This window comes from Equus caballus, chromosome 8, assembly GCF_041296265.1.
Source record: "Equus caballus isolate H_3958 breed thoroughbred chromosome 8, TB-T2T, whole genome shotgun sequence".
Taxonomy (NCBI): Eukaryota; Metazoa; Chordata; class Mammalia; order Perissodactyla; family Equidae; genus Equus; species Equus caballus.
In genome coordinates, this window is record NC_091691.1 from 7566721 (window position 1) to 7588773 (window position 22053).

Genomic DNA, 22053 nt, shown 5'->3' on the forward strand with positions numbered 1-22053 from the left:
ACCTCGTTTCCCAGGCACCCTCGAATCCCCTCCCGGGCTGGGAGCTCGGCCGAGCCTCCGACTCCGGTGGCGGGACAATGGCCCTGTTGGCGCGTCGGGGACAAACGCGCCTTGTTGGGACGGCGGCGGGGGCGCGGCGATGCGCCCCGGCGCGCTGAATGCGGCTTCTGTGCGTCCTGGGCGGGCGCCTAGGGGCCGGGAGGGGGCCGGGGCCCGAGGCGCCCATTGGCCGCGGCGCCGGGGGCCGGGCCAGGCTGGCGGCCGCACCTGGTCCGAGCGGGTGCGGCGGCGGCGGCGGGGGCGGAGGCATGGTCCAGGCCCGGCGGGTACGTCCCGCCGCCTAGTAAGCGCCCGGGCGGCGCGGCCCGGGCCGAGCCAGCACGCTAAACCCGAGAAGGACGGGGACAAGGTATGTCCTGGGGGCCCCGCACCCACCACCAGCTTGCTCCCTGCCTCAGTCTACCCCCTCGGGGCCCGGCTTTCCTCACCCCAACCTCCAAACTGAGACTGTGGGCGTCAGACTCAGACCTAGAGGCAGGGGAGAGTTACGCTGCTGCTCCCAGGGTCCTCGTGTTCCTTGCAGCCGCCAGAGGGTGGGCAGGTTGATGCTCTCCCTGCCCTTGGTTTCTTCCCATGGCCCCTGTTTCCAGGGTTTTCCCATTCCCTGACCATGGGGCGGGTGGGGCTGGAGCCAGGCTGGAGCTGGGAGCCCATTAATGATTAATCTTGGACACAAGGCCTGAGCCTTTGGCGAGGAGGGGCAGGGATCGCCCCTCTTCCCACCAGCCCTCCCCAGAACACGGAGGTCAGAGCAGGGGCAGGGGCCAGGGTGAGGGATGGTCCTCTCTGCTTGAGGAAGGCCCCGTCCTGTGCCACAGAGGGGGCAAGGCCACCAAGGAGAGGCTTGTGGGAGTGGGACAAACCCTGGTATCCAGGAGGGGTCCTGCAGGAAACTCAGCAGTTCCCCTGTTTCCTGGACCAGTGCGCGGGAAGGGAGTCCAGCCTGGTCTGCCCCCTTGGTGCCAAAGAGCTCAGAGCAAGACTGTGGCCCCTTCCCAGTGGGGACCCCCTCCCCACCTGCCTAGAGCAGGAGAGGTGATGGGCGCACATCTGGCTGCTGTAACTCACACCAGTGGGAGGGAGGGAGGGGGGGAGAGAGAGCGCAGGCCTGACACCCGATCATCTGGGTTGCCAAGATGACAGATGCCATGGAAATCCTCGGGAGGAAGTCCAGTTGGGAGAATCCAACCTCTTCTTTTAGCGAGGTGGTGACCTGAGGCCCAGAGAGGGTGAGGCTGTGGGCAGACCTGAGCCAGAACAGCCCCTCTGCTGCTGCACTGTACCTTGTGCTTTGAAGGGGACCTTGCTATTATCACCATTATCAGGAGGGGGAAACTGAGGCCCAGGGAGATTAAGTGACTTGCCCAAGGTCACATAGTTCAAAGGTGACTGAGTTGACCTCAAATCCTGGAAGTCTTGCCTTGGCCCTCATTTCAGGACCCCAGCCCTACCCAAGACCTCTCTGACCTTCTGGGGTCCTAGCCTCTTAGGTCTGCTTAGGCTGCCCCAAACCCCCTGCTCAGGACCCCTCCCCCCTTGCCTCCTTGGCTCCCAGCTCTTCCTGACACTCGAAGGGTGGGCAGGCTGCTACCCTGGGAGCAGAGACAACGGAGCCCTGTTCCCAGCTGCCACCTTGGGCTGCTTCGTTCCCTGCTTCTCTCTCAGGCAGAACCCTGCCTGAAGGAAGCTCCCTGTGGACAGAGAAGCCCAGCAGCTTCCCGCACAGCCCTTTGTCCCACGGGCATGGGTCCAAGGCTCTCCTGTCACCCACTAAGGGGGGAGTGTGTTCCCTGTGGTCCCTCCATTCAGGCTCTCGGGGACTGAGCGTGCCATCCCAGTGAAAGAGGTAATGATTAACCTGGGAGACTGATGCACAGGTGGAGGAATTCCAGACATAGCAGCAGGCTTGTGAAGGGCTTCTGGCTTCGCTTTGGCTGGTGAGGAATGTGGACAACCCCTTTTAGGAGCTCGGTCCTGCTCCAGACCGGAGGGCAGGATGGAGCCGAGGTGTTTGGGGGGGGGGGGGTGTTGGTGGGCTGGGGGCCGGGGGAACTGCCAGGTGAGGAGTGATGGTTGGGAGGAAGTGGAGTCCTTCTTTCCTCCTGCCGGTTCCAGGGCAGAGTTGAGGTGTGGCTTGAGCACTCCCAGACCTTGTCCCAGCAGTGCCCTGACTTGTCAGGGGACCTTAGCAAGTCCTTCCCTATCTGTGCCTCAGTGTCCTCAGATGTGAAATCTGGGGGTTAGGGAACTTGGGTCTGGAGCATGGGACATATGGGTGCTTGGATGGGGAGGGTGGCCTTTCAGGAGTCTGCCCTGGTGTGTCCAGCTTCTCTTGCCAGGTGTGTCTAGAAGGGTCGTGATAATAATCAGAGGTGTGTGCAGAGGGCATTGCATGCCTCATCCCATTTGATCCTCACAGAAAACCCATGGGAGGGCAAATATCCCCATTTTTTTGGAAACTGAGGCTCAGAGAGGGGAAGTCATTGCCCAAGGCTGCCCAGCTGGGGAGTAGTGGAGCTGGGATTTATAGCCAGAGCTTCTCAGTCTCTCCAGGAATGGAGAGGTGGGTGAGCGGATCCGGGGCATAGTGCACAGCAAGTGCTCTGCGCCTTTTTAAAAACGTTACAGTCATGGGTCACTTAACAGGGATGCGTCCTGAGAAATGCACTGTTGGGTAATTTCATCGTTGTATGAACATCATAGAGTGTACTGAAAGGGAACAAAATTTGCCACCCCAAAATGTGTCTCTTTAACATGAGGATTAGTTTAGGCTGATGATTTTTAGGAAACAAAAGACTCAAAATTTTTCTTGTCACTTCCCCTTTAACTGCCTAAAAGAATTCAGACAAAAAACCCATCTCAGGAAGCGAGCTCTCACCTTAGCATAACACAAGTTGGGCAGTGGACAGGGAGGATCCTCGAAAAGCCTGTTTGTTGGGCTTCCCTTGGTGTTCTGTTTCTGTGTCGCCAAACACTTGTTTTCCAGTCGTTTGCTCCTTTTCGCCTGTGAATTGTCTTCCTTCCCTTTGAGGTCCCTGATTCTGCCTCCCCAGGCATCTGCTTTTGTCTTTAGCTGAGGATGGTATTTAAGGTGAGGACTTTGGCCATTTTGGTGAGTTACTTGGTTTTACTGGGTTTCTCCCGTGTATACTTGTTTTCAAACTTTTGTTTGGTTTTCTCCTGTTAGTCTGTCTCATGTCAGTTTAATTCTTAGGCCAGCCAGAAGAACCTAGAAGGGCAGAGGAGAATTTCTTCCTCCCCTACATACATTACTTGCACAAACCCAGATGGTATAGCCCACTACACACCTAGGCTGTGTCGTACTAATCTTATGGGACCACTGACATATATGTGGTCTGTCATTGACTGAAACATCATTATGTGGCGCCTGACTGTATGTTGTTACATATTTTTATGCAAACAAGTGCATGACATTCCTTTAAAAAACATTTCAGTCATGCTAGAAGGTACAGAGAATGATATTGCCAAGTCTTACATGCTCATCTCCGGGGTTCCCAGTAATTTTGGAGCTAATGAAGTGACTGACTTCTGTTTCGCCTCTCTGCTTTGAGGTGACTCAAATCGGCCATCAGGAGGGGTGGTGATTTTGCCTGGACAAGGCAGTATAGCAGGAAGAGCTATGGGTCTGCTCCCAGTTCTGACTTTGCCATTTAGCCCCTCCAAAAGTTTCTGAGCCTCTGTTCCCCCACGTGTCACATGGACTAGTAGGTGACACTGGGAGGGTCTGTTGAGGTCGCAGGTATGGTTGCCCTTTGAAACAGTAGAGCTAGGTGACCCTGCAAGATTGAAAAATGCTTTCTGAATCATCAAAGAACATTGCCCTCTTCTCAGTCAACTGCCAGGCGTGGGACCCAGCAGGCCACTGCTCCCCAGTCAAGGGGGCAGTAGGAGCAAGATGCCAGGGCTGGCAGTTTTGGAGGTGGTCCTGCAAGTCAGCAAGTTGGGGTCCCACTGAAATGCCCCTCTGGGTGGTCCTCCCCATCTTTACTCCAGCACCCTGCTCCAGAGGGGCTCCGAGTAAGGCAGCTTCTGGATCCATGCATGTCATTGCCCCAGTGCTCCTGGATCGAGGGCCAACCTCTGCCATCTGCACCTTCAACTGGGCAGCCCACACTTCCCAGCTTCTTCTCCATCCCGGGCCCCTGCTGCCTCTTCCCTACTCAAGATACTGAGCTTCAGAGAGGGTAACATGCCTGCCATGGTCACCCAGCAAGGTGGGGCATGCTTCAGACTAGCTGCTCTTCTCTCCTTCTCCAGACAGACTGCAGTTTTTCAAAATGGAAATATCTTTATTTTTTATTTTAATTTTTTCCCAAAGTAATACAGACTCTTTGTAAAACAAAATTATATATGTGTGTATATATGTGTACAATTCTATGTGTGTGTATTTTTCACTTAATTATTATTGTGGACATCATTTTAATGAGTATATGATAGACCATGAGGTGAATGTCACATAATATTTTTAACCATCCCCTATTGTTGGACATTTACGTTATTTCTATTTTTCCCTTTGATGGATAATACCACAATGAACATCTTTGTGACCCATCTCAGATCTCTTGTTAGATTATCTTCTTTGAATAAACTCCCACAGATGGAGTTGCTGGGTCTGAGGATAGACTCTTTTAGAACTGTAATAGTTACTGTCAAATATGTACTCTGAGCACTGTAGGGAGAGTCTTTCTGCTCCACTTTTTTTTTTTTTTTTTTTTTTTTTTATTTTAAACTCTTTTTTTTTTTTTTTTTTTAAGATTTTATTTTTTCCTTTTTCTCCCCAAAGCCCCCCGGTACATAGTTGTGTATTCTTCGTTGTGGGTTCCTCTAGTTGTGGCATGTGGGACGCTGCCTCAGCGTGGTCTGACGAGCAGTGCCATGTCCGCGCCCAGGATTCGAACCGACGAAACACTGGGCCGCCTGCAGCGGAGCGCGCGAACTTAACCACTCGGCCACGGGGCCAGCCCCCTCTGCTCCACTTTTAAAGTCTCCTCCAGTGTCCCCATGAGATTCTTTTCCAGCTGTAGGAAGCAGCCCTAGGGCCCCCTCACCCCACCACCTTCTCTCCCAGAGCCCTGTTCCTATGTGTGTACACTCAGCAAACAGCACAGATGCCCTTCATGCAGGGAACGTTTCCTGGGGAGCAGCGGTTCCACAGAATGTTCTGCAGCCAATGGCTTTGGAGGCCCTTTATCTCCTTAGAGGGCTGTGCCCCTCCCCGCTCTCACAAGTGCAGGCGTCTTCTCCTTCCTCACCCTCTCCCTGGTGACTCCATTTACTCCTCTGGCCTCAGTTCCCAACTCTGTGCCCATGGCCCCTACCCTCTCTCCCCTGAGATCTCTCTCTTGTGCTCCAGGCAGGGGATCCTACTGCCCTTTGGACATTCTGTGAGCATGTCACACATCTCCCAGACTGAACGTGTCCTAAATTGAACCTGACATCAGCCACCCGACCCCAACACTAAACCTGTCCTTCTCTTAACCTTTCCCACTCAAGGACTACCTCCACGCCCAGCCAGCCAGTCACTCCAGCAGGGAGTCTTTCTGCCCCTCCTCCATACCCAATCACCCACCAAATGCCGTCCATGCCGTGGCCTACAGGTGGCTCCAGTCTATCCCTTGGCCTTCTGCTTGGTCCAGGTCATCTCATACCTGGACAGCTGTAATAACCACCTAGAGGTCTGCCTGCTCCTCCCGCTCCTTCTTCACCCCTACAGTTCATCCAACAGCCAGATGGGCATCCCATCTCCTCACTCCCCTTCGGTAGGCCCTGCCAGGGCTCCCCATTGCCCACAGGATCCAGGCCAGATTCCTTAGCATGCTTCCCGAGGCCCTGCATGTCCTGCCTGCCCCTGCCCCCTTTCTGGCTGTGCCTCTAGTCTTCCCTGCCCACTCAACCTCTGACATGCACACATAGTGGACGCTCTAGCCAGGCTGAACATTTGTTAGTTTCTCAATTGCCCTGGGCCTTTGCACACATTTTTCTCTCTGCCTGGCTCATTCTAGGGTGACAGATGCGTTAGTCAATGCTAGCCGCTGTAACAGACAAGCCCCAAGTTCCAAAAGTCTTAATGCAATGACAGTTTAGCTGTCATTTCATGAAATCCAATTGGGTGCTCAGTGAGCTGTGACGTAGAAACCCAGGCTCCTCCCACCTCATGGCCCTTCCCACCTCGGGATCCTTAGAGACTGCCCCATTCATCCAGCAGACGGGAAAGGAGACCACGGAGAAGGTCCGCCCGCTTAACCTCATCAGCTGCCATTCTGCTCACATTCCATTGGTCAGAATTTAGTCACGTGAGGACACTGAGCTGTAAGGGAGGATGGGAAATGTAGTTTAGCCGTGTACCCAGGGAGAGAAAGGAACAAAGTGCTTTTGGAAATCGGAAACTACACAGCTGCTTCCGCCGCCGGAGCCCCCTACCCGAGGAAGCTTCCGTGACCACGCCCCTCCCACCTCCCAGGCTGGACTAGGGGTTTTCTCCGTGCTCCGGCAAGCCCGGGCCGCCAATGCGTCCTCCATCACAGCACCCGCAGCTATCTGCTCCTCTCTGCTCCGGGCACCGGCATCATAAACCCCAGCGCTGGCCGCGGTGCAGGCGCTCAGTAAATACCCGTGAAACGGATCAATCTAAGGCTCATGTCTAAGGACAAAAAGATGCCCACAATCTAGTGATATGTGGGGGGAAAAAAGTCAAAAACAAAATGTGCCCCAAAAGAGACCCCCTCTCATCATCTGTAAGGATATATAGACGGAAAAAAAATGTGAGGAGGCTTGTGCTAAAGTTTTAAGGGTAGTGACCTCTGGAGATGGAGCTCTTTTCGTTGTTTTCTTTAGATTTTTCTGTAATTGCCTGAATTATTTTTCAGTCAGCATGTACTGCTTTTATAATTTAAAAAAAAAAAATTGTTTTCAGTGGAGGGGGAGAACCAGCCAGAGATGTTGTCATTGTTGCTCTGGGAAGAGACCCCTCTCGCAGGGCTTGGGGGGGGGCAGGTTCTGCCATCGACACTCTCTACTCTGGAAAGCTTTGCTTCTCATGGTTCTTCTTTGCTTGCCTTCCCGCCCCACCCATGATCTCACTGGTGCTCAAGAGCCTGACCTCCATTCCCACCTGGATGAGGTTCTTAACCCCCCCTGATACTGGGCTTGTCATTTCTCCTCCTTGGGCCTCGGCTCACTCCTCTATAAAGTAGGGGTGATAACAGGGGCTCCCCATGAGGATTATGAGGGTATGTGTGGCCTGGGAAGTCCTGAGCCTGATACCCGACTCTGTTTGGTCCAGAGTCCACGCTCATAAACCAACATCCCTGCTATTTGATGCCAGCTCCGCCCTGCCTCACCTCCAGATATCTATCTTCAAGCTATCTCAGCGCAGAAAAATAAAACAACTCTACCCCATGCCCTGCCCCTGATCAGCACTCAGACAGGTTGGAACTCTGAGCCCCCTGGAGTCGTTTAAGTTCTGGTGTCTCATGGATGTTTGGGGGGCTGCTCCCGGGCTGAGTGGGGTTCTGGGGGAAAGGGAGCTCAGAACAAAGTGTCGGATGCTTGCTGCTCCCTGGGCAGAGGTGGCAACTGCTCAACCCATGAAAGTGTTCTGGTGTGTCATAAATGACGATCACAATAATGACTACTATTAATTGACGGGGACACTGGATCCGTAGAGCCCTGTGCCTCAGCCATGGTGGGGGCTCTGGGCATCAGTGCTGCAGGAAGGATTGGGGGGGGCTTTTCTGGGCCCCCTCTGTTCATGGGCAAGGCTGAGAGAGGACAGAGCCGAACCCAGCTAAAAGCAGTCTGCCAGAGATTCCAGTGCCTGGGCTGAGCCCGAGGGCCCCTGGGGTTTAGGACCAGAGCCCCTAGAACTGCCTCTTCCTGCAGAGACCTTGGGAAGGATGGGCATCTCTAATCGGCCCAAATCCCTCAAGGCTGGTCCAGGGTGTCCTGTGCCGCCAGCCCTCACACAGGAGTGGAGGCAGGATAGCAGGATCCCATACTTTACCTCCTTGGTGAAGGACTTGGAACTCGGAGAGGTGAAATCTCATCAGACCCGTCCTCCCAGCCCTGGTCAGGTGCTCCACCTCCAGGAGGCCTTCCAGGTTGCTCGCTCTCTGGGCTCCCACAGATTTAGACAAACCTGGGTCTCTGGTTGTGTCTCAGCATCTTTAAGCCCTGGAGTTTGGCAAGTCCGTTTTTGGACTCTGTCTGCCCTCTGCTAACTGTGTGACCTTGGACAGTTGAGTTCACCTCTCTGAGCCTTAGTTTCCTCACTTGGGGAGTGAGCTGACAGTGTTGCTTGATGCACAGGGCAGCCTGAGACTTAAAAGAGATGTGATTTGGGAGGCAATTAGCCTCCCCACCTGCACGTGCCTCCTCGTCCCTCCCGTGGCCTCTGAGCCTGTCCCTGGCTCTCTGCAGGCTCTGCGGCTGCTTGTGTCCTTGGCCCAAGGACACCCAGAACCTTGCTGAACCCTTGGATGAAGGAGCTGCCCCGCTGCTGAGGTCCAGAGAGGTTCGGAGCCACTCAGGGGGCAGAGGGCCAGGGCAGCACCTGCAGGGTGCAGAGACATGCCACCTGCTATCCCCAGAGAGCGAACTCATGAATATTCAAACCAGCTGGAGCGTGAGGGAGCCAGCATGCTGCTGGGTGTCATTGGTGCATTCCTGTTTCCCAGTGACCGCAGAGGCAGCCTGGGAGTCAGACGTGGCTCAGGCAGGGAGAGGGAAGGGGCAGCCAGCCAGGGCCCGAGGTGAGTGTGTTTTCCTCTCCCCCTGCACAGGGGTCCCTGGGCGAGTAGGACACCCTGGGACTGAGATCTGCCTGGTGGCGATGCTCTAGTCCAGAAGGTTTACCATCCCGGTCTTGGTTTTCCTGTGTGCACACTGTGGGGGATGAGTCCTGTTTCTCCTTCATTCCCTGCAGGGTGCTGGTCCAGCCACACAGGAGGATTGCTGGGCCTGGCCCGGAGCCAGCCCTCGGCACAGATGGAGGCAATGTAGCTGGGGTAACCCAGAAGGGCAGGAACAGACGGGGTGGGCTAAGGAGAAGGGACCATCTGCCCTGCATGCCTGGGACTGTCACCACCATAGGAAGAGGAAGAAAGAGATCTGGGTTCTAGTCCTGTCTCTGATGCTGCTGCGCCGTGTGACCTTGAAGGTGGCCCTGCCCTCTCTGAGCCTCAGCCTCCCGGCTGTGCCATCTTCCACATGTGGCCTTGGACCTGGGACCGTCAGCTGCCTGTAAGCTCCTTCATGGGCCAGTGGGCACACACCTCGAAGAGGCCATGATTGGGACCCTGGGAGGGTAACAATAATGATAATACTAAGAATGGTGGCAGCCTGTGCTCAGTGAGTGTCTGCTCTGTGCCAGCCCCATGCTGGGCACTTTCCTTGTGGGGTGCAGAGGATCCGCACAGCGCCCCGTGATGGAGGGAAAGTTGCTATCATCATTTTGGAAGAGAAATTGAGGCCCAGAGAGGGGTACAGCCTTGCGTAGGGCACACAGCAAGGAAGTAGCAGAGCTGGGATTCAAACCAGGGACCCTGGTCCCAAGGTGCTGGCCCCGTGTGGCTTCCACATGTGTGACTCAACACGTAGCTCTCACACGTATTATTGGCCATGGCCTCGTTCTTCCCTAAGGCTTATGGAGGGTCATTCGTCAAACATTCACCAGGTGCCAGGCTCAGAGAGCTCAGGGGTGAGTCACCAGAGGCTTGCCTGCAGCTGGGCATGGAAGGAGTCCCTCGTCCCACAAGCATGGGCCTGTGCACTGGGACTGGGCCCTGGTCAATAGCAAGAATAATAATTAGTATGTATTGATCTCCACCTGTGTACGTGCATTCTCTCATTCAGATCTCACGGCCTCATGACTATTTTCCCTGTAGCTGGACTCCTGGCTGTGGCCTCTGTCTATCCAGGGGCTCTGCCTGTGATCACAAAGGGCCCTGTCTGCCCCAGTCTTACTGCTGTGTGGCCATTGAGTACGTGTGGAGACTGAAGTTCAGAGAGGGTGAGCAACATGCCCAAGTTCCCGGAGGCCAGGCAGGAAGGGACCCACCAGCCTTGGATGCCCCAGGCTGCCAGCACAGGATGCCCAGGAGGCCGCTCAGCTTCGCTGCCCCCATCCTGGCTGCCCAGCCCGCAGAGGCCAGCCCCTGCTGTGCTCCTGAGACCGAGCTCCGCATCCACAGCTCCGCCTTCTGTGATGGGGAGGCACACGCCCTCCTTCCCCCAGCTCGGGGTGGGGCTTGGGACACGCCAGGCAGGGGCTGCCATCAACAAAGCCGAAAGCTGCTCTTTGGAGGCTGGCAGACCTGGACTCAAATCCCAGCCCTGCCCCCTGCCTTGCTGAGTGACCTTGGACAAGTCATGTTACCTCTCAGAGCCTCAGTTTCCCCCTCTGCAAAATGGAGGTGACAGTGGGGTCTGCTTCCCAGGATAGCTGAGCAGAGTCAGTGAGATGTTCTGGAGAAGCAACCCCCGCCCTCTGCCCAGGGCTCATAGTAGGGCCTCAAAAATGACGCCTGAGGGTGAGACAGCCCAGGGCCTGGCACAGTTTTAGGAAGCCCAGGTGGGAGAATGAATGAATGAATGAATGAATGAATGAATGAAGCAGTGAGGGAGGGGGAGGGGCATCCTGGGCAGGGCTGGGTGGAGCCTGATTGGTGGTTCTGGGAGGCCGGTCTGCCCCCTGCTGCCTGGCCTCCACCCCAGAGCCTGCGCCATCAGCCCTTAGAGTTCCGGAAAGTACCCTGGTGAGTGGAGCTGCTGGGGCCTGGGTGGGCCCTGGGATTTGCGGAGGGTAGGAATCCTAACCCCTCCCCATTTTGAAATCAGAGAAACTGATTTTAAACCCACTGATTTTAATCCACTCAGGGTTTGGGCCCAAATCTGCGGCTCTGGCCTGGCCCAGGGCTCTGCCCTGTTTCCTGCTGGGCCCCTGGGGAGCAGGAGGCCGGTGGGACAGGTTTGTGCTTGATGGGGGGCCCTGCGGCCACTCCTTTTTCAGGGGGGCCCAACCTCAGGGTGACAAAGACAGAAGCTGGGAGCAGTTCCCCCAGGGGCTCAGAAGGGGGCAGCTAACACTCTCTGAGTGATAACTCGGTGCTAGTCGCTTTGCCAGCCTGTCTCAGGAAGAGCCAGCGAGGGGGGCTCCCCGCTGCCCCGTTTTACAGATGAGAAACTGAGGCTTCAAGGGGTTCCTGTGTTTGAAACACAGGCCTGTGGCTTCCAGAGCCTGAGATGGGTGGGCACCTCGTCCACGTCGGGCCCCTCCATGACCAGCCTGTGGCTGGCAGGCTTATGCCACCTCATAAGCTTTATGATCTATTATTTAAATATATTAAATTCATTTTATTGGGGCCAGCCCAGTGGCGCAGTGGTTAAGTGCGCACGTTCCACTTCGGTGGCCCAGGATTCACCGGTTGAGATCCTGAGTGTGGACATGGCACCACTTGGCATGCCATGCTGTGGCAGGCATCCCACATATAAAGTAGAGGAAGTTGGGCACGGATGTAAGCTCAGGGCCAGTCTTCCTCAGCAAAAAGAGGAGGATTGGCAGCAGTTAGCTCAGGGCTAATCTTCCTCAAAAAAAAAATTCATTTTATTGCCTTTTTCTCATTAAAAAAAAAAGACATCATTACAGAAATGCATAATATGGGAAAATATTCCCTGGATATCTCTCCCCCAGCTATGCAGAGGATACCACTGTTAAAATTTAGGATACTGCCCTCCAGTATCCTAAATATATATGGATTTGGGGGCATGGTGTTCTGGAACTTTCTTTTTTCACATTAACAGGTCACAGTGGGGTTTTGAGCCAGTCCACTTGGCTCCGCCTTGTTCTTTTGAATGGGTACAGGTGACTCCATCCGGGAATGGGCCTTGGTTTGTTGTGACGGTCCCCCGCTGAGGGTCACTGAGGATGTTTCTAATTGTTTTCTATTTCTGACCACAGTGCCCTGCACACCCTTGAATGTGTGACTTTGCCCACGAGTTTCCGCAGGATAGTTGGAATTCGGAGAGCTCGTGCCTTCCTCCTTTGATAGAACCGCCCTCCGGAAATTCCCCCACATTCTCGTCCACTGCCATCCTGTTCACCTTGCCCACCTGAGTGAACGAGGCTATGTCATTGTCACGAGGGAGGCCGAATTCCCTTTTGTAGACTTTCTTCCTCTGCAAATTGCTTCTTCATGTCCTTTCCTAGGAGGAGAAATTTCCGGATGATGAGCAGAGGACTCAGGGCCTGGTGCTGGCTGGCGGTGTGGGCCTGCAGTTCTCTGGGCAGGGTTTGTGGGTCCTGGGATAGCTTTTCCAGGGGGAACTATGTGCGCCCCTCCTCCAGGCAGGCTGTTGGGCCTCTGCCCCCAGGGAGAGTGGTGACGTGCTATGCGTGTGGTCAGGGGCGCAGCATGCGTGACCTCTCGTGGCCTCAGGGGCCAATGCAGCTTGTGCTGGAACAGGAGTGGAAAGTTTGGTGCCTTCACTTGGCAGCCAAGGGGAGGTGGGAAGGCCCCCTGGGCCCCTGCTCTCCTCTGGACCCCATCCCTTAGCATCAACTGCCCCCATTTCAGCTCATCCTCCCCTGCTGATAGGGGACCAAAAGACTCCCCCCACACCAAAAACAAACAAAAAACCACGATAGCCTGTTAAATTTGATTTTCAGATAAACATTGAATAATTTTTACTATAAGTATGTCCCGTGCAATATTTGGGACATACTTATACTAAAAAAAAAAAAATGTATTTGTTGTTTATCTGAAATTCAGATTTCGCTGGGCAGCCCTGCCTGCTGGCGATGGGCAAGGTGGGTGTGGGTGGAGGCCTGGCCGGCAGTGCGACCTGAGCCCTCTCCTTTCTCATTTGGAGTCTCAGTTTCTCCCTCTGCCTCCCCTACAGACCCAGGGGCACAGGGGCCAGTGAAGAGAGACAAGGAGCCTCGGCCCCTCCCTGGGCAGCTGGGAAGGGTGGCACAGGGGATGGGTGGGACTGGCTGGGTCTTCTGAAAGTTGAGGGATTCAGGACCTGGGGAGCCCCTCCCTGTAGACCACCCTAGCCCCAGGCCTGGGGAGACAGGACACTGGGAGAGGGTCTTCTTTTCCTTCTTAGGAAATGATTTCATTATGAAGCCCGAATACGTATGAAAAATAAACTAATGAATACCCACATACCCACCCCACCAGTCAGCTCAAAAATTAAAACTGAGTCAGGCGGTAGACCCTTCTCCCTGCCCCACTCCCTAACTCTGTGTTGGCTTCACCCAGCGTCTCTGTCTGTAACCCTGTCGCTGTGTCTCTCCACGTGTTTGTCTCTCTGTCCCTGTCTGGACCTTGCTGGGTGGCCACAGGGCTGAGAAGGCAGGTCCTAATATTGAAGGCGGCCCCTCAACCCAGCCAGGCCTGGGGCAGCAGCGGGGGCTCCCTGGGGCCGGCCTCCATCTGTCCCGCTCTGTGTCCCCCGCAGGTGTCTGAGATGCCGCTGCCGCAGAAGAAGCGCTGGGAGTCCATGGCCAAGGGGCTGGTGCTGGGAGCGCTCTTCACCAGCTTCCTACTGCTGCTCTACTCCTACGCCGTGCCCCCGCTGCACACTGGCCTGGCCTCTGCGTGAGTGGCCCACCTGGGCAGCTGGTGGGTGGTGGTGAGGGGACACCCTGCCACCCTGCGCCCCACATCATGCTGTGCTGGACAGAAATTAAACTGAGGGCAGAACTCACTGTGTAACCCTGGGCCTCAGTGTCCTCATCTGTGAAGTGGGCATAATAACAGCCTGTCTCAAGGAGCATGAGAAACAAATAACAGCGTCTGTGTTCAGGGCTCCAGTTATCATCACTGAGGTTCCAGCGGGGCTGGGAGGTGGGGGTGACTTGTCCACGAGCACTCAGCTAGCACAAAGCCTGGATTTAACCTAGGGTCTGCCTCCAAGCCTGCCTCCTAACCGTGAGGTTATCCCACCTCCCCACCAGGCTGCTCAGCCCAGGCCTGGCACAGCCTGGGCCCTTAGTTGGTGGTATTAAGTAGAACTAGAATAAACTGCTGACAATTGGCCATTTTTGGTCAAAATTGACCAATTTTGGCCTACAAAATTTCACGTGGTCCAAACTGATGCTAATTCATGATAAATGTAGGATGCAGTGGCCATGAATGAGAAAATAACCTGCAGGCTCGTCTCACACCACCACCAGTAGGGCCTGTTATTTGCCCATCTCACAGATGAGGAAAGTGAGGCCAGAGAGGCCAAACCATTCGCCCAGGCATTGCAGCCTGGCTACCTCCCCGCGTGGTGCCTGGGCCCAGCTCCCCTGCCACCACTGTCCCCAACAACCCTGCTCTCTAGACCCCAGGCCCCGGGCAGCCCCTGAAGCTCTCCCACCTCTCTGTTCCCAGCAGGACCCCGGAGGGCACAGCGCCCTGCTCCCCTGCCCCAGGTGAGCCAGAGACGGTGACGCCGGCCAATGGCTCGGCGGCAGGGTGCCAGCCGCGGCGCGACATCGTGTTCATGAAGACGCACAAGACGGCCAGCAGCACCCTGCTCAACATCCTCTTCCGCTTCGGCCAGAAGCACGGGCTCAAGTTCGCCTTCCCCAACGGCCGCAACGACTTCGACTACCCCGCCTTCTTCGCGCGCAGCCTGGTGCAGGACTACCGGCCCGGCGCCTGCTTCAACATCATTTGCAACCACATGCGCTTCCACTACGAGGAGGTGCGGGGCCTGGTGCCGCCCAACGCCACCTTCATCACCGTGCTCCGCGACCCCGCCCGTCTCTTCGAGTCCTCCTTCCACTACTTCGGGTCGGTGGTGCCCTTCACCTGGAAGCTCTCGAGCCAAGACAAGCTGGCCGAGTTCCTGCAGGACCCCGATCGCTACTATGACCCCAACGGCTACAACGCCCACTACCTCCGCAACCTGCTCTTTTTCGACCTGGGCTACGACAGCGGCCTGGACCCGGGCAGCCCGCAGGTGCAGGAGCACATCCTGGAGGTGGAGCGCCGCTTCCACCTGGTGCTCCTGCAGGAGTACTTCGACGAGTCGCTGGTGCTGCTCAAGGACCTGCTGTGCTGGGAGCTGGAGGACGTGCTCTACTTCAAGCTCAACGCCCGCCGCGACCCCGCGGGGCCGCGCCTCTCGGGCGAGCTGTACCGGCGCGCCACCGCCTGGAACGTGCTGGACGCCCGCCTCTACCGCCACTTCAACGCCAGCTTCTGGCGCAAGGTGGAGGCGTTCGGGCGCGAGCGCATGGCCCGCGAGGTGGCCACCCTGCGGCGCGCCAACGAGCGCATGCGGCGCATCTGCATCGACGGGGGCCGCGCCGTGGACGCCGCCGCCATCCAGGACTCGGCCATGCAGCCCTGGCAGCCGCTGGGCGCCAAGTCCATCCTGGGCTACAACCTCAAGAAGAGCATCGGGCGGCGGCACGCGCAGCTCTGTCGCCGCATGCTCACGCCCGAGATCCAGTACTTGATGGACCTCGGCGTCAACCTGTGGGTCACCAAGCTCTGGAAGTTCATCCGGGACTTTCTGCAGTGGTGACATCCCGCCCGCCCAGCGGGCCCCCTGCCTGCTCGCTCGCCCGCCGAGGAGGGGCCAGGCAGGGGCCCGCTGGCCTCCCCCGAGCCCCTCCTGGTGCCACCCTGGCCCCCCCCAGGGTGAGGTGGGGCTGCTGCAGGGACGGGCAGGCCAGGACTGGGCCCACAGCACACAGGGCCTGAGATCAGTATTTGACTAATTATAGCTTTTTTTTATTAAATCCCCTCCCCTCCAAAAAAGAATGTTCTATTTCCTGCCTCCCCTTAAAGGGGAGACTTCGGAAGTAAAGGAATTTGATGTTGTTTTTTTGTTAATCAGCCTCAGTGGTGCTGACTGGCGGGCTGGGCTGGGGGTGACTGATGGGGACTGGGACACCCCAAGAGAGCATGGTGGGCGCCTGTATGAGTGTGTCTGTGGGACAGAACCCAAGGGTGTGGCAGGGTTTGGTGTGCAGTTGTCACATACTGAAGCCCTGTGTAGTTGAAGGACCCTGTGAGCTACCAGGACCTGAAAGATCGTGTGTGTGTGTGATCATCCTAGGGTCTATACCAGTCGTTTATTGCAGTTGAACTCTGGTTATGTGCCTGGTACTAGACTAAGTACTTTGTGGGTGTTAGTTCATCTTTGTCAACACTCAGCAATGTGGGGACTGTTATTATCTCATGCTGGAGATAAGGAAGGGAGCTCCGAGAGGGAAAGTCACCTGGCCCGGGTCACACAGCAACTAAGTGGTAGGACGGGAGCAAGGGCCAGGGAGGGTAGAGTATGTGGCCAGATCACAATAGAGTACAAATGTGTATGTGTGTGTGCGTGTGTATAGATAGATATAAATGTGTGTGTGTGTGTGAGGGAAGTGGGAGTACTTGGTGGGGCATTGAGCAGCAGTCCCTGGGCCCAGGCTAAAGGTTCCTTGTGCAATCTCATTAATCCTCACGATAACCCTTTGAGGTAGGCACAATTACCATCCCATATTACAGATGTGCGAATTGACATTCTGAGAGCAGAAGGGACTTGCCTGAGGTCACATTGCAGGACGTATCAGACCAAGAGCTAAACCATCTCCCTGGGACCCCAAGCCCCTTCCATCTCCGGTGCCTGTTCACCCCCTCCCTGCCTGCCCTCTTCCCCCACTGACCCCTCCAGGCTGCCTCACCGTCTGCTTGTGCTCCAACCCTGCCCAGGCCCTGGGTCTCTTCCTTCCACCCTGGGATTCAGTTTAATTATCCAAAAAATATTTGGTATTCGTCAGATATCTGTTGTTCCCCCCAGCCCTGAGCTGATCCCGAGCATACAGCAGTCAGCGTGTCAGCCCAGGCCCTGTTGGAGCTCGTGGCCAGAGAGGAAGATAGTGGCCAAGCAAGCAAGGCACGTTGGGTATGACCAACCAGGGTAGGGATGCCTCAGCTCTAACCACCCACCTCCCTCAGCCTCCCCAGGGGGACAGGGGCCCTTTCTGGGGCAAGGACTCTTGGGTCTCTAACCAGGAGCCAGCAGCCAGATGTGAAACCAGAGCCAAGTGATTCTTTATTGGAGACCTGTTCGTGCCAGGCTCCAAGCCAAGTGCTCGCACACCTTAACTGAATATCTACAACATCTCAGCTTTATAAGCTAAAGTTCAGAGAGGTTAAGCGACCTACTCAAGGTCACATAGCTAATTAGTACCAGAGCCAGAATTTAAAGCTAGATCAGTCAGCTGTTAGCCTCTGCCCAGGCTTGAGTCAAACTTCCTCCTGAGAGAGAGCTTCTGGTCCAAGCAGGGGGAGCGGGAGTTGGGGGGACCAATTGTCTCAGTTTCCAGGGACTGTCCTGGTTTTGGCACTGAAAGTTCCCACATCCCAGGAAACTCCTCAGTCCCTGCCAACTAGGATGGTTGGTCAGCCTGGGGGAGGTTTGGCCCCACCAGCCCCCTGGAGCCACTGTCTGCGCCCTCATAATATTCTTTGAAGCAAGAAATAGGCACGTTCCTGAAGGCTTTATTTAGTTCATATGGAGAGAACTAGGTGAAAACAAGTAAATAAAACTGACAGTGGCTGACTATTCACAGGAAAAGATGTTACTGGTCTCAAATTCATAAGATAATCTCCCCTCCTTTTATTAGTCAAAGATACATGTGACAGTGCAATATGATAACATCCGGGGTTTGTGGAACCCCATAATTATATTTCCTGGGACCTTTGAGAGCCTAGAAATGCCAATAATGATATTGTTATATATTATTACATTATTTATTATTATTAATATTGGCACTTCTAGGCCCTTAGGGATCCAAGGAGAACAAATCTGGCAGATAGTTGATGCCAAGAATATAAATTACTTCATTAGCATTTACGATCTGCCTGGTTCATTTCAAGAGTGTTATAGTTATTAACTCATTTATTAACATAATTAATATTTTACTGATAAGTAGTTGCCAGGTACTGAGCCACGACTGTGCGCTCAGCTCTGTGCCATGCAGGACATGCACAATTCCCTTTGTTCCCCTGAGATGGCGACAGACACAGAGAGGCTCAGCCACCAGCCCAGGGTCACTCAGCCATAGAGGCAGGATGCAAACTCGGGTGAGTCAGATGCCAAGGCCGGTGCTCGTGACCTCCAGTCCTTCAGCGCCATTCCAGTCGGCCACCTCAGCCTCAGGACGGAGGTCTCTTCTATGGCTGAAAATGTATGAGGTTTCCAAGGGACTCTGCTGCTTGCCCTGCAGCAGCCAGATTGCCCTGGCTGTATCTGGGCAGCCGAGGGCTGACGATCCTGGCTGGGGCGCTGGGGGCACCCACGGTGATCGGGCGTCTGTCAGCCTGAGCTGTGAAAGCCAGGCGGGTCATGGCTGCCCCTGCGAGAAATTCAGTGCAATGACCTGTTCCTCTCTTTTATGGGTTGTGTTGTAAACCCTAAAAAATGTGTTGAAGTCCTAACCCTCCGTTCCCAGTGACTGACCCTATTTGGAAATAAGGTCTTTGTCCCTGTAATCAAGTTAAGATGAGGTCATTAGGGTGGGCCCTAATCCAATATGGCTGATATCCTTAGAAGACACGGAAATGCCACATGAAGCCAGGCAGCGAATGGCGTGATGCAGCCACAAGCTAAGGAACGCCAGGAACTGACGGCCCCCTCCAGAAGCTACAAAGAGGCAATGAAGGATGCTACCCTGAGTCTCGTAGGGAACGTGGCCCCACTGACGTCTTGATCTCAGACTTCTAGCCTACAGAACTGTGAAAGAATAAACTTCTGTTGTTTTAAACCACTCAGTTTGTGGTACTTTGTTACAGCAGCCCCAGGACACTTGCACACTCTCCATGCCCTGTCCCTGCCCTGGGTCGGGCCTCTGCCCCTCACCTGGCCCCCTTCCTCTCCTTCCTCTCCCAGGCTCACCCCTACCAGCCACCCTCCACCTGCAGCTGGGGGCCGTCCTCTGCTCCAAGCCCTGCATGGTCCCCGTCACCCCTGGGGAGAAGCTGAACGCCTCTGCGGCTTCGCCCATGCTGTTCCCTCTACTGTGAGGCCCCCTTCCCTTTGCAGGCCTAACATTGCTGCGTGTTTTCAAAGAAGCTTTGCCGCATCGTCTGGGCATCCTTCCCCGACAGCCCAGGCTGGTTTAGGGCCTCAGGGCTCCCCCATCTCAGCAGTGCTCACCCACGGCCAGAACTGTGGATTGGCTGGTCTGCAAGGCCCTGATGGCGGGCTCCTCCAGGACAGGGACTGGGTCTGACTGACACAATCGGCCTCCAGAGCCCAGGCCAATGCCTGGCACACAGTCGGTGCTTAATAAATGGTGAAAGACAGAGGAAAGGAAGAAAAGAAATAGGGAGGGAGAAAAGAAGGAAGGAAGAGAAGAAAGAAGGGAGGAAGGAGGAAGGAAGGGAGGGGCGAGAGAGAGGAGGCAGGGAGGGAGGCAGCAGCAAAGGGAGGGTGAGAGTAGGACAGGAGAGAAGCAGGTAGTTCCCCCACGATGGCCTTCCAGAGCGAACTTGCCCTACGTGACCCCTACGTGACCAGGCCCCTATTCTCAGGAATGGTATACATTAGCCAATGCACGCAAGTGCAGGAATGAGCTCATTAGGTGAAAACTCACGTGACACTGGGGTGGGACACAGGTCAGCGCGTTTTGACAGGGGTGGTTGGAGACAGGGAGCTGGGGAAGGCTTGCTCTGGAGAGTGGGCAGGCCCCTGGGCAGGCTAGGGACAACCTGGGGGCACCAGAGAGCGGTAGAGAAACTAAAAAAGCCGAGGTGGCCCTCCGCAGCTCCCCTTGCCATCACATCTTTGGTAAACTCTTATTGAGCACCTACTGTGTACAATGGGCCACGGCGGGTGCTGGGGTGGGAATATACAAAATGAAGCAGGCCCTCGAGGAGCTCAAGGTGTGGACCTGTGAGGTGCTCACAATAGCTGGGCAGATGGAAGATGACAGTGGGGTGTTAATGAGGGGAGACTCAGTTGCCAGCAAGTAAGACATATTAGAAAAGACCTTGCAGAAGTGGAGGCCTTTGAAATAGGCCGTGAGGGAGGCAGGGATTTCATACAGGGTGCTGCAAGGAAGGGCATTCGAGGGAGAGGGAACAGCATAAGAAGAGCTGGACACGGAATGGTGGAGAGGCAAGGGGCCCAGAATAAGGAGAGCAGGGGAAATCAGCTCGGGAAGGACCCCAAGGGCCTTGCGCTCCAGGCTAAGGGGTCTGCAGTTTCTCCGAAGGCAGCAAGGAGCTAACGGGGGCTTTGGAGCAGGGGTGGAACCTACTAGAGGCAGGCTTCCAGAAGATGGGCCTGAGGTGCTGGGGGAGGGGAGCCAGGGGGAAGGAGCAGGGGCTCTGGCTGGGAAAGGAGCAGGGAGGGGTGGTCTGCATTTGCCTCTTGTGGCTAAAGCTCTAGCCTGTGGGTCTGCGGGGTGCTGGGGAGGCTCCGTTCTGCGGGAGAGGCAGATCCACTCCAGCTAACCCTGTGCAAGGCCAAGGGGAGACCATCACGGGCTCGGTGAGGCTGCCCAGGTGTGTGCTCTGCCTGGTGCCAGGCACATGGATTACAGTGTCCTGAGTCAGCGGCAGGTTCAGGCAATCTTGATTGTCAACTACTCAACTGCTGCGCAGCCTCGGGCACTCCGCTCCCCTCTTCCAGGCTCTGATGAGGGGGAGGAACAGCCTGGGGCTAAGAGCATGTGAAAGCCTTTGGCCTAGAACCCAGCTGAAGCTGCTAGTTCCCTGACTGTATCCCTCAACCTCACCAGCTCCCAGCTGTAGCACCTGCCTTGCTCTGCCTGAGGCCTTCCTCCAGCCTCCAGAGCCCCGAACAGCCACCAGAGAGCCAGCAGAATCTGGGGCAGCCCTCAGCCGAACAGCCACCAGAGAGCCAGCAGAATCTGGGGCAGCCCTCAGCCAGACCGTGCGGAGCTGGGGTATAAATACCGCAGCTCCCTTGTCCCTCAGGCAGGAACTCTGAGGTGCGTGTTCCACGCTGTCTGCTGTTAGTCCCTCTGGGATGGAGCCCCTCCTTCCTTCCTTGGTTACTCTCCCTGCACAGCTGCCTCCCCTCCTCTGCCCCAGTTTCCCACTGCCCTGCTTGTGTTTCCTGGGATCACCTCCAGAATAAACTCTGCACTGGAGTCCTGGTCTCAGAGTCTGCCTCTGGGTGAATGAAGCTGAGACAAGCACCTACTGTGTGCTAGGCTCATGCACACAGCATCATCTCATGTGTCCTTGTCTTGGGCTCTGGTTTTCTGCTTGTCCAGGGGGTGGGAGGTGGGGCAGACTGTAGCCTGGAGTCCCCTGTCACCCCTACCCCCAGGCCAGGTGTGGCCCCTCAGGGGTGCACATCCTCCTGTTGGGTCTGGGCCTCAGAAATCTCTCCTCACCCTGAAGTCACGTGCCCTAACGCCTGTGATGAATCCAGGGCAGTTGCTCCAGACACACGGGGTGGTATTTGGAGCCTGGACATGTTGGGGCACAAGGACAGTGAGCTCCAGGTCTCTGTTCGGGGCGAGCAGTGGCCTGCCTGGCTCAAGGAGGCATCTGATGGAGTAGACGGTGGGCGACTGAGAGGCAGGGTGGAGAGCAGCCCCTGTGTGAGTGTGTGTGTGTGTGTGTGAGACAACAGGTGGTGTCACTTTCAACGCTGTGGGGCAAACACCACTGTCCTCAGTTTACAAATAGGATTTGAACCCAGGACAGTCAGTCCAGGGGCCAGTGCCTGGACACCAACAAGGATTGGGCCCCCACCAGTCACCCTGGGTGGGAGGGGGTGGGGCTTCTGGGCAGAGGTAGGTGTGGGTGGGGCTGCCAGCTGGGCAGAAGGAGGAGGCCTGGAAAGAGCCGCAGAACTGGGGCAAGTGGACCCCACCCCCACCACCGTGTGCACATGAGCAGACAAGTGGGCGACCGGAATCCATCGCGGGAGGAGATGCTGGCTCAGGTGAGTCAAGGGAGAGACCCCTACACTGGCCTCAGTTTCTCCTTCTGCCCC

At 55.9% G+C, this 22053-nt stretch overlaps 1 protein-coding gene across 9 annotated transcripts; it reads left to right on the plus strand.

The window, feature by feature from the left end:
• GAL3ST1 (galactose-3-O-sulfotransferase 1) lies at positions 1-18844 on the plus strand. 9 transcript variants are annotated; one of them, XM_070275286.1, is made up of 4 exons: positions 277-409; positions 1870-1997; positions 13543-13682; positions 14463-18844. In XM_070275286.1, the coding sequence occupies exons 3-4, from the start codon at positions 13552-13554 to the stop codon at positions 15604-15606; spliced, it is 1275 nt and encodes a 424-aa protein (XP_070131387.1). In that variant the 5' UTR covers positions 277-409; positions 1870-1997; positions 13543-13551; the 3' UTR covers positions 15607-18844. The 9 variants fall into 9 exon arrangements, with proteins under 9 accessions (XP_023502618.2, XP_023502619.2, XP_070131387.1 ...); XM_023646850.2 differs by lacking the exon at positions 1870-1997 and having other exon boundaries at positions 1-409; XM_023646851.2 differs by lacking the exon at positions 1870-1997 and having other exon boundaries at positions 24-409; positions 14466-18844.
• Positions 18845-22053: the final 3209 nt, after the last annotated feature.

Coding starts and splice junctions, on each gene's coding strand:
- GAL3ST1 (XM_023646850.2), top strand. CDS start 140: ATGCGCCCCGGCGCGCTGAATGCGGCTTCTGTGCGTCCTGGGCGGGCG. Junction 410..13,542: donor CCGAGAAGGACGGGGACAAG/GTATGTCCTGGG, acceptor TGTCCCCCGCAG/GTGTCTGAGATGCCGCTGCC. Junction 13,683..14,462: donor CACACTGGCCTGGCCTCTGC/GTGAGTGGCCCA, acceptor CTCTGTTCCCAG/CAGGACCCCGGAGGGCACAG.